Consider the following 12435-nt stretch of genomic DNA (forward strand, 5'->3'; position numbering starts at 1 on the left):
GAAGCAAGGTTTGATTTCGATACTGCCGTTGCTATGAAAATATCAGAAGGGGTCATCTTCAACGCAATATTCCAGTTGGGCTTATTCACTGATTAGATTAGCTGTATAATTTCTTCTAGGACATTTGTAACAGACACAACACACACAGGATTTCAGTTTGGGTTTTTTTCTTTTTTTTTTTTCCCCTAGGGTGATTCCTGCTTCTCATTCATATTTTCTTTTCTTTGAATATATTGCACAATATTTTATTATTAAAAAGGTTTTACGTCTCAGACAAAAAGTTTTTCTCCTTTACTTGGGAGGTGCTAATGTGTATTATTTTCTAAAAGAGGTAAGTGGTTGTCTGTGTGGCCATCTTCAAAGGGAACCTAGGGAGGAATAAAAAGACCGAAGCATTAGTTTTATTCCTTACACTATTTCCTCTAAACACAACACTTTATTTTGGGCAATTTCTTTCTGGGCGCCAAGAGCTACTATTTAGATTTAACAATGATACTATGACTTAGAGATCAGCACCATTTATACTACACCACTTACAGAACTGACGGGTTTGTAGGCTCCAAGTCTGAAACGACAGTAAATTATTTCGACTATAAATTTTCCAATTCCATGTAACATGCCTGTAATAAAAAATAAGTTTATGTTTTTAATTAAATTATGCTTTTAATGAAATTTCTTCCTAAGTTGTTCATTTCCTAATTTTGTAAGTAAGAATAAAAAACTATTATAAAGGAATAGATAAGGAAGGAAACAGTTTGCTTTATTCACTTCCACAGTCAAAAATATCAAGACAATTGAATTTTAAAATAAATGAATTTCTTTTCAAAATCACAAAGCCACATAATTCATGACCTTGACAAAGCAATCTTTTCAAAGGTGCTTAATATGTCTCACACCTACACAATTTTGGAAAATAAATACTACTAGCACCATAAATTTAAATGAATCTAAATAAAGCAGTGATAAAAACTTTCATAAAAGCTATTCATCCATTTTAAAAATATAATTCAAACTATATAAACTCCATGTAATATTAAATAGAGGTTAGGATAAAAAAGGAACTGTTTCCTTATCTATTATACTCAACTCTCAAATTTTCACAATTACAATTCTGCAAGTTATCTTTGAGAGAATCCCATAATTTTACAGCGAAAAGACCAAAAGTCATAAAAACATTACTGACTAAAAATTTGGTTTCACATATTTCATAGTTCAACATACCATAAAATACAATTTTACATTGTGTACAGTTAAAAATACCTTAACTGAAAAAGAAAATTTACATTCAAAGTATCTACTATTTCTAGGCATTTTCTCATCTAATCCTGTAACACACTTGCAAGTTAGATATTATTATTCTCATGTTTATATAGAGAAAACAATTTCAGAAAATTTAGGTGACCTACACAAAGCTATCACCATGTAAATGACAGAACTTGGGTCCAATCCTAGGCTCTCTCTAGCACACTAAGTAATCTCCCGTAAATCACTGAATGCAGTGAACTTAGTTATGTGTAACGCTTAATCAATACAATTTTTGAGGTTTGAAATTAAATCTTAAAGAAAAAGTTCTTTAAGTATCAAAACATGAGAATGTGTATATTTCTTTCCCCTTTTAAGTAAAAGCATCTTGATTTTTAATGTTAGCAGAACTTTTAGAAATTAGACAAAAAAAGGAATGAATCTTAACCTGTTGTTGAAAAGATTCCTCCAACAATACCACAAAGCCTTACAAAAAACTGCCAGAATGGCATATGCTCCTCAGTAACTGTCACCATAAGAGAGCTGAGATCATATTTCATAAAAATCCCAGAGACTCCATGGCTGCCTGCAGCATGGTTAATGACACGTTCCTAAAGAAAGGCAAAAGGAAGGGGAGAGAGAGGAGGAAGAGACAAACAGGATTCACATCATTAGGTTACTTGTATACAGTCAATATGAAGCCCTCCAGCCCTCCTGAACAAGAGGCACATCCAAATCTCTTTATGAATTGTCCTACTAGACCAAGCTCTCCAGAAATAAGCAAATTATTCTGTATTCTTTGTATGGTTAGCTTTTGAAGCAATCAAAAGAACAGAATCATTTTTTACTGTTTTCTCAGAAAGGTCACTTTACATACTACAAGGTTTCTACTAAACTCAAGAGTTTATATGGCACATTCTTCATTGACCAAATCAATGAAAACTACATTCCTATTTTGACATACTTTTTGTATTATTTCTTTGCTAAGAATTTACAAAATAATTCTATCTACTTCCTGTCATTTGAATGATAAGATTTAAAACCAATTTCAATTGCTGTTGTTCATTTTAAACTATATGAGATGGAGTACAGGAAGAAAACATAATACATTAATTTGAAAGATATCAATATCTGAGCTACTGGTTCAGTTTTTAAAGGAAATTTTTCTTGAAAGGAGCATAACTAAAATTATAAACCTACCACAGTGTGCACACTGAGTGAGAATATATTGTTTCATTCCATTCTGTTTACACTTCAAAACTCAAGTTTGCAAATTTCTAATAAATTTCTATTATAGCATGAAACAACTATGTTACCACAGTGCTTTGCTATGATTTTTGTGTCAGGCCCTACCTGTTTTTACTAAGCTGTAACTAAACTGCAAGCTTTAGGAAGACAAGTAACGTGGGAAATTAAAACAATTTCATGTGGGCATTACAAAACCTCTTTGCCTATTAGCACAAAAGAGCCTTATAAGCCATTGATCAAGTTTCCAATATAAAGTGACTTCATCTTTAAGTTCTGATAAGTTCAATATTTTGCCAAAGTTATAAATATATTGTCATCACCTATGTGAGTGGATATCGTTTTAGGGATCACAGTGTCTACATAACAAAAGACTCATAATGATTCACTTTTGGTCTAGGACCAATGAAGGTCAGCCCTGTCCTTCTCATCCTCCACTCTACCAACTCCAGTTACTCCTTTTTTTTTTAAAGTGAAATACAACCACTGTAGTTGTCCTATCAGTATTAACACACCCCACAAAGGTCAAATGCTCTGGGATTCTTTTTTTTTTTTCTTGTTAATTTATTTTTGTTATTTAAAATACATCCTGGAGATAATTTCGTATCAGTATATAGATATCTTTCTCTCTCTTTTTTTTAAAGTTGCATGTTCCTCCATTGTGTCGATGTATCACTTGGGTTGCTTCCAGTCTTCTGTCATTACAAGTAACAAAACGAATAATCTCATATACAACATCGCTTTTTTCCCACCGTATCTTTGGATTTAATTCCTAGAAGTGGGATTGCTGGGTCAAAAGGTAAATGCATATGTCATTTTGCAGATATTGCCAAACTCCCTTCCAAGAGACTACGCCATTTTGCACTTCCTTAGCAATGTATGCATGCCTGTTTTCCCCAAAGTCGTGCTGCTGTGTAGACTGCCTGACCTTCAGGTGTTGCCAACCTTAGTGAGAAATAGTTATCTCCCCACCCATAAAGAAATGCTAAAAAGCACAATATATACTTGTAGACACTTTACCTAGTTTCTCTTTCTCTCTGCATGTGAGCGTGCGCATGCGTACACACACACACACACACGGAGTTACACATACTTGATTTTTCCTCCTGAACCATTTGAAAAGTTATAAACACATGACACTTCACCCCTAAAAACTTCAGTATTTAGTTTCCCAAGAATAAGGAAAACTCTACAATTACTGAGGACGTAGTCAACATAAGTTATAAGACTATCAAAGGAAAATTTCATATGGAGGAAAGCAAATTTTATTTTATTTTTTTGCTGTACACGGGCCTCTCACTGCTGTGGCCTCTCCCGTTGCGGAGCACAGGCTCCGGACGCGCAGGCTCAGCGGCCATGGCTCACGGGCCCAGCCGTTCCACGGCACGTGGGATCCTCCCGGACCGGGGCACGAACCCGTGTCCCCTGCATCGGCAGGCGGACTCTCAACCACTGCGCCACCAGGGAAGCCCGAAAGCAAATTTTTAAAAGTACTTAAATTCTGGAATTCTTCTGGATACTAGTATTTGAATATTCACCATTCTTGAACACAATAAGAAAACATAGCTTATAAAAATAAAAAATTAACAACAAAAAGAATGAAAGAAAACATGGTCCCAGAGTAAGTGAGAAATCTGTTAAACTGCCCAATTCCAAAATTCTGCTTCTCATTATCAATATTTACTTATAAGGCCACTCCACCCTAAGGTTGCAGAACGTCTGTCCTCTCAATTAGATGAATATGAAGCCCTAAATTAGGAAGGCAAACCCTCTAAATCTGCTATCTGAGTCATAATAACCATGCGTGTCCCAGGGTAGATACATTAAGTAAAAAATAAATAACAGAGAAATCAGAAAATCTGCTGGCAGATTAAAAAAAACTGCTTATACCAGTACATGGGAAAACAAGTATTAAGATATTAAGAGTAAAATAATTAATATCATAGTTTAATAATTTGTTACTAATTGAATGGAAAACATTCCAGATTTTTTAAATCTACTTTTCTTACTCTAAAACATACTTAATACCCATTTCTGATATTTTATTGACTTAAAATAAAATGTCAATGCATTTCAAATTTTAAATGGGGGAGGGCATTACCTGAAACTCCAAACTAATTTTGTAGCGGGACTATAAAATGCTTTAAAAAAATAATTTTACCAGTTGGATTCAACTTACCCTTTCTGTCACAGAAAACTGATGGGTGTCTGCTGAAATTTTATATGTATGTAGTTTTGTTGGCACGATTGTAATAAAATATTGGAACATCTGGTTGTCTAGAATAAAAACAAAATGTAGGTTTTTTTCATCAATCCAGTAGCAATGAAACTACTGCCAAATACATCAGCCTTCTATTAAATACATCTAATCTGAAATTTAATGCTACTTATAACTTAATGTCTAACAAAAAAATATTATAAAAGAATCAATGAAAGCAATATATTCACATTTGGTAAAACAAGTTCTCAGTAAGCATAAAATAGTCACACAGACACACACACACATCTATTAGAAGATGTCAAAAAAGATGAGCTAGTTATCTAGTTAGATATCTTTTATAATCATTATCATCCTTTTATAAAATATGGAAAATAAAAGCATTTCTTTATAGTACAGAAACTAATAAAAATAAAGTTATAATAGCATAACCACCACAAGACACATTTTCAGTTTCTACTAATATCTGAACAGAAATAAATAAACCAAAACTGAATTAGCTATTGGATATATAAACCAAAATGTAGCCTTTGGATAAATACAAAGAATCAATACTACAGTAGGAAAATAAGCAAAGAAACTACTCAATGATGGCCTGGGGTTACCACGTAATCAAAATGATCATATTTATATAGTCATTAGGCATTTATAGGTTTAATACAAGTCATAAACACCAGTATATTACTAATTATTAATTAATTTTAAACAATTAACAGTTCACATAATACAAAACATGTTAATTCTCTAGGTCTACATTCTAGAAAATTTAGAACTAGACATATCTATCTATAGTTTCAGCTAGGTTAAGTGAATAGGGCCTCATTACATTTGTGATGTACTTCACGTCACATGGTGATAACTGTCTATGATAACTGAGTACATGAATAAAATATATAAGTTTTAAATGTATGGTTTGATAAATTTTGACAAATGTTTTTATCCATACAATCACCACCACTATCAAAATATAAAACATTTTAATCACCCCAAAGAGTTCCTTTGAATCCCTTTTCAGTCAATCCCTTCTACCTCTGGTCCTAGGCCAACCACTCATCTACCTTCTATTGTTACAGACTCATTTTGCTTATTCTAGAATTGCATATAAATGGAGGTATACAGTATGTACTTTCATGTGTCTAGCGTGAATTAATTTTTATTTTTATTTCCATCAGTTCAATTTCTCTGTCTCTTATCTCACTGTAATTCAGAATAGGAGAGGGAAAGTTAAAATTGTAGATAGAAGGGAGAGGTAAGACTAATGGTCTCTTCAACACTAACATTAAACAAGTTTCTAACAAAATAAAGCAAAGCCTGTTTCAACTTCACCATTTCTTATTTCACCTACCACTATAACTACCACTTGTACCACTATAACTTTCAAAAACATAAAACAGTTTTTGGCCAGTTCTATTATTAATTTCAACTTAAATCCTAAATATTACCACACATAATGTTAGAGCAAAAGTGTGTCAACTTTGTCCACCACCAATAAATGGCTTATCAATTGTGGACGATCTTTCATCCTTTGAGTTGTTCTCTGATGTAAAGTGAACTGCTCAATCTGTGCTTATTTTTGAGGTGTTTTACAAATATCTCTATTACGTCATAAACAAAAATAAGCTGAAAATGAGCGGAGAAGAAGGTGTTCAAGTATGAAGTATTTATGAAAAAGAAGATGAAATTCAGAGTGGTGAGGTTATAACCAATGCTGTACACATGGGTGGGATAATTAGACTTGAGGGAAAAAAATCAGAGACAAAGGAAATCTCACCACGTGCGGAATGAAGTCCAATGCAATGAACAGTAGCCAAAGCAGGTCAAAGAAACGTGACAGGGAAAATTGGAAGCCTTTTAAGCTATGGAGAGAGAACTGCTGAAGACCTATTTGTCTAATATATAAGTCTGTTAGATAACTTAATGGCCAGGCAGGGGGAAAATGCTCTTGCATTAGATTTTGTTGCAAGCCACAAATTGTTCCAAAGGTTATAGGTCTGTCCAAATCTGCACAGCATTAAACATATCACTGCTAAGTAATCCCCTCAAAATTCCTACATGAAGGAGACGGTAGTTACCTGAATCCAACAGATCTGTAATGCTGAATTTTTTCTTTATCGAAAAAGAGGCCCAATAGAACATATATTAGGAAGGAGAAGAGTATACCTGCTTTAAAGCTTTGAATAACCTACTGACATTCATCTCATGCCATTTTATAAAATAATTCTAAACACCTCTTAGTCTTCCTGAACATGTAAATTTAAAGAGCCTTTTGAAAATTAATCTGTTCATATTTAGATCTGCTTCTTTACAAAAATGTATAGTTCATTTCAGCATCTTGAAACAAAGTATTAACCAACATATTTTCAATTGCGCATCTCTTGTAATATTTAATGTATTTTGGTGTAGAATGAACACATACTTAAAGATGAGATTACACAGAACAAAGCTTGTAATTCTCAGAATGTTTCTACTCACACATTTCCAAATTTAGTACTCTCAAGCTTCCTTGAGTGAAACATTCCCACACAAACATAAGATACTCATGAATTCTAAATAAAACATGTTTAATGTATCTGATTACAACACTATGCTAAAAGAGTAAAATACCGAAAAGAACATTAATAAATCTATTTGAATTAATAAAAAATGAAATCCTTAATTACAGTTTTGCAAAGGCTAGAATTCCTAGTGGCACAGGAAGCTTTAGACGTCCTTAAGGCATATAATATGACTATTAAAGAAGAAAGGCAACCAAAAATCTTCAAAAAACAAACATCAGAAACCAAAAAACCTTTTATTTCCTTAATAATCCATCCATATTTGCATAAACTGAAATTTTAAATGGAATAGATGATTAAAACAAACAGTAATAAAAGGTATCTGTACTACTTCTGACTGTGTTAATACCAAACCATTCTAGAAGAACTCTAGGTTTCTGATGTTTGTAAAATTCTCTACAGAGGTTTCTGATATGGTAAATATAGTATAGATTTTAGAACTTTGAACCTACACAAAGAAGAAAATTTTTCTTATAATGTTCAAACTTTCTTTTGTTCTTATTCTTTCTTTGTTGAACATGGAAAAGCAGTTATGCCCTCTTAACACATTAACCTTTCATATACTTACAGAGCCTTTAAATTCTACTCCTTCTCCTGACTACTTCTGACTAATTTCTTATTCTGTTCCATGGCTCATTTTTTACCATTTAAAATTCATCCACTACTAGAACAAATTCTCTTACACACATCTCCACTTAAAGATGATCAGCCATTTAAACCACTTCAAGATTTATCCGTTTATCTGTTACAGGGGGTTAAGGAAGAGGTTTACTTAAAATGTATTAATATCAAAGTTATAAGAACTATTTGCTTACGTGCAAATTCCAACAGTAATTATTAAATACTTACGATCAAATGCAATCTTTTCAGTTCCATCTAAAGGATTAATAATTCCTGGAACAAGCTCTCCAAAAGACAAATGATCTATTCTATGAGAAAAATTGTAAGCTAAGAGGCAAAAAAAAAAAAAAAAAAAAAAAAATTAAGTAGAGAAATTAAATTATTCAAAACTACATGTTACAGATTAGTTCACATTCTTACCTATTCTCAAATGAAAATATCTAAAATCTGCTGGTATAATAATATAGTATTTAAAAACATATTATTTTAAGAAAAATGCATGCAAATATGTGGGAATTATATGTATAGAGGTAAACACATTCTGATAAAATGCTATATCGCAAATTTCATAATTATATACAAATTAATATCTAAGAAATAATATGACATCTAATTCTGATAAACAAAAAAATAAGTCTTTTCTAGTCCAAATCATCATATAGAAACAGGATTGTGTTAGAAGAACTGAGATGATGTCCATGAAACTGATCAGATATATTTTTAATACACACTATTGCTTTAGCACATTTATGTAACTAAACTTGTTTTTTATGGAATTTATTACTTGTTTTTGTTGTCTAAAGGAGACTTTAAAAGCTAAGTTTTATGATAATCATTACACAAAACTAACTTGAATACTTTATATATGTGTGTAAATGTCCATATTTAAATTTACATATTTAAACAAGTTTCAAATATATTCTCTTCACTATCTGTAAAAACTATCAGAAAAAAAAAAATTAGCAGAAATGTGTACTAAGTGATATAAAGCACACCAAGGGTGCTTCTCCCTACCTTAGCAACTTCTGAGCTATGGCTAAAAAGAAATATAGGTAGCTTAAAGACAAGAGAAAATGGATTAGTCAATAAGTTAGTTCATTTATTTTCTCCTTCAGATATCTTCTTTCAGCATACCCCACTTCCAAAGCCCTACCTCGCACCTGCACTAAAAATTAAAAAACACACTTTTTTTGCAAGGACATCTTCACAGAAAGAAATTTCAGAAACTGCTTACAGTCGTGGTTGACAAGTGCTGCCAAGTGTGCATGACCTCGGGGATGTGGAATTGCCCTGAAAGGAGGAAAAAAAGATTAAAGTAATAACATTTAAATACATAACTAATTAAAGTCATAAAGGGGATCTTTCCTAAGTTATATAATTTTCTTAGTATAAAATAATATAACAACATACTTGGCCCATGATTTAAGTAGGTAAATCTCATCTCAGTAATGCAATAAACTGGGGGTTGGCAAACGTTTTCTGTAAAGAGTCAGACAGTAAATATTTTAGGTTTTGTGGGCCAAGATGCAAAACTGAAGATATTATGTAGTTACATAACAAGAGAGAAAACAAATTTTTACAAACTTATTAATGAAATTCAAATTATAATAGTAGTAATTGAGTACTTTTTTGGAATCCAGGTATTTTTGCTGGGAGATAACATTTTGCTTAACTGGGGTTTAGAGTTGACATTCCCTATTTTCAAAATCCCAGATAAGATAAGGATAGGATACAAACCAAATGCTTTTCCATTTGGCCTCTCTTATTGATAATATGAGTTATCACATGGAGAGGTAAGTGAAATTGAGAACAAAGGCCAAAATATAGAAGTTCTTCCAATATTTGTCAACGTTTCCCTCTTTCAGTTAGTTTTGGAGTAGGATATTGTTTTTATCCAGAAGTGCAATAAAACCTTCTAAATTTCTTTGAGCCAACTATTATTTGTTGACTATATGATACCAAGAAATTCTAAGGTTCCCATCTACAGGTTGGGGATGGAGAGAATAGGCCCTGGCAACAGTAACAAAACAACAAAACATGAATGTTAAGAAGAGTGGGATAACAAAGACAAAGCAGGGAATTCCCTGGCAGCCCAGTGGTTAGGACTCAGCACTTTCACTGCCGAGGGCCCGGGTTTAACCCCTGGTTGAGGAAGTAAGATCTCACAACCCATGTGGCACGGCCAAAAAAACAAAACAAAGACAAAGCAAATGCCTGATTTGATCTGATCACTGTAAACACTGAAATAATTTTGCATAGAAGTCTAATGCTGTCTCTATATATTTAAAAAATCTCCAGCCATGCTCTGTCCTGCTTTATGGCCTTTCCCTCAGTCTAGATGCCATTCTCTCCTTTTATATATAAAATTCCTAACCATCCATTAGTGTAAAAAGGTTTCCCTCAATAAAGCCTCCACTGACTTGCACAGTAGGTCAGGTACCTTGTTATATAGTTTCTTATCAGTCATAGTTTTCCTTTATAACTTCAATACAACTATAATTAAATAATTAGTGTAATTCACTGTTTAAAATTCAGATTCTCTCACAGAATGTCAGCACCATAAGGGCAAACACCCTTTCTCTGTTTTTCACTGCTTCATCTTTAGTATCTACCATGGTACTCTGCACATAGCAAGTACTCAAAAAATACTCTTCTTTTGCAATGAAGAATTGTTCAGCTTTGCAAGTCTAGATGGAAGGAAGGAAGGGAGGGAGAAAAGCAGAGAAAGAGAGAGGAGATAATCAGAGAATCTATTTATTCATTCAGGAATTTACCAAGTGTTTATTATATGACAGTTTCTGTGCTGGGTTCTGCTCATGAAGGCAGGTGGTCTGATATTTTTCCTTAACATTTACCCAATTTAACTTTATCCCAGACATATTTCTAACTACATCAAAATACTTGTCTCGTACTGGTCAGGGATTATATTTTGATGAGGATCACCAAAAGGAAAAACAAAACAAAAACCTAATATACAACAAAATGAACAAATTAATGAAATGTCTAGGTAAGAGCTTTCTGGCTACTAAAACTTGGCAAGCTGAAGGTTTTAATTCATATTTACCTACAGCTTATATACTTTAATATATGAAATATGACATGACTATTTTTCTTTTGTTTTGAAGCAGTAGTTTTTAAAGTTAGTGGTCTTCTCTATCCTGAGGTTGAAGGCTGAAGACATAAAAAATACACATTTTAAGAGTTCTCTAGTGGTTAGTTATATATTATTTGATTAACAAAGAATTTACTTTTAACCAAACTGCCAACTTGTTTAAAGTATTTTCAGTAAGTGAAAAGAACATACTTGCCCACAGTTATGTGAAAATTCCCTGCTACTTTATTGACATATAGATGACCACGAATTCTGCAAGCATCTGCAGGCTGTGATGAATCATCTTCCCTGTTACAACAAGATACATTTGAATTACTTACAGCGTATTCAATATAGTCACCATATTTCTGGTGAGAAAATTTTATAGATGGGAAAAAAAAAATCCCTAAAGATCAATTTTTAGATAATGTTCTAAATGTCAAAAGTAGAATAGCAGTTTTTTGAAGTCTACACTTTTATTAAAAAACATCTACAAAATGAAAAAAATTATATAATTATTATATATATATATTATTTACACAAATATAAAATTTCAAGGTCATTCAAATTTAACCAGAGGACTAAGTCTAATGAGAGAAGAAAAATTAAAAGTAAAGAATTACTAGTCCAACAAAGACATGCTTTTATCATGTTTCTGGTGCTTTAGGGGACAGGAAGCGTTGGGAAAAAGAATAAGTAAGGGAAGGGCATGCCACTTAACTTCAAATAGACAATAACATTTTCTTCCTAAGCAAATGTAAAACCTCTGTATATTTTTAAATTTAAATGATCATTTTCATGATTATAGCATTTCCAAATATCAGCTCTTCTAATCTATAAAAGAGACAAAAAGTGAAATAAAAACATGAAATTCCTAACAAAAGTTTATACATCTTCATAATGGTAAATGAAATTAATTTGTTCTTAAAACCTAGTACAATTTTATATGAAGGTATACCATACACACATAAAAATGAAAATAATATTTGGGATAATCCTGATCAGTATCATAGGCCATAAATTTAAGAGGAAAAAAGACATCTTGAGACTTCCCTGGCGGTCCAGTGGTTAAGATTCCACGCTTCCACTGCAGGGGGCGCGGGTTCAATCCCTGGTTAGGGAACTAAGATCCCATATGCCGCACGGTGCGGCCAAAAAAAAAAAAAAAAAAAAAGACATCTCATCATAAAGAATGATTACATTTTCTCTAAGAAATATAAGATTCAGAGGAGTAAACCAATACTAAAATTATGTCACAATAAATTCTTTTTTTTTTTTTTTTTTTTGTGGTACGCGGGCCTCTCACTGCTGTGGCCTCTCCCATTGCGGAACACAGGCTCCGGACACGCAGGCTCAGTGGCCATGGCTCACGGGCCCAGCCGCTCCGCGGCACGTGGGATCTTCCCGGACCAGGGCACGAACCCATGTCCCCTGCATCGGCAGGCGGACTCTCAACCACTGCG

At 32.9% G+C, this 12435-nt stretch overlaps 1 protein-coding gene across 1 annotated transcript in view; it reads right to left on the reverse strand.

Moving 5' to 3' along the window:
- Positions 1–12435, reverse strand: part of ERGIC2 (ERGIC and golgi 2) — a 36203-nt gene continuing 23768 nt past the window's right edge. The window contains exons 8-14 of the mRNA XM_029206120.1: positions 11186–11281; positions 9116–9171; positions 8110–8208; positions 4667–4764; positions 1691–1853; positions 538–620; positions 1–368 (exon numbers count right to left, since the gene is read on the reverse strand). Coding sequence (XP_029061953.1) covers positions 306–368; positions 538–620; positions 1691–1853; positions 4667–4764; positions 8110–8208; positions 9116–9171; positions 11186–11281 — 658 coding nt within the window. The 3' untranslated portion in view covers positions 1–305. The remainder of the gene's footprint in view (positions 369–537; positions 621–1690; positions 1854–4666; positions 4765–8109; positions 8209–9115; positions 9172–11185; positions 11282–12435) is intronic.

The sequence above is a fragment of the Monodon monoceros genome, unplaced genomic scaffold (genome assembly GCF_005190385.1).
Source record: "Monodon monoceros isolate NGI ecotype Baffin Bay Population unplaced genomic scaffold, NGI_Narwhal_1 Super_Scaffold_6, whole genome shotgun sequence".
Taxonomy (NCBI): Eukaryota; Metazoa; Chordata; class Mammalia; order Artiodactyla; family Monodontidae; genus Monodon; species Monodon monoceros.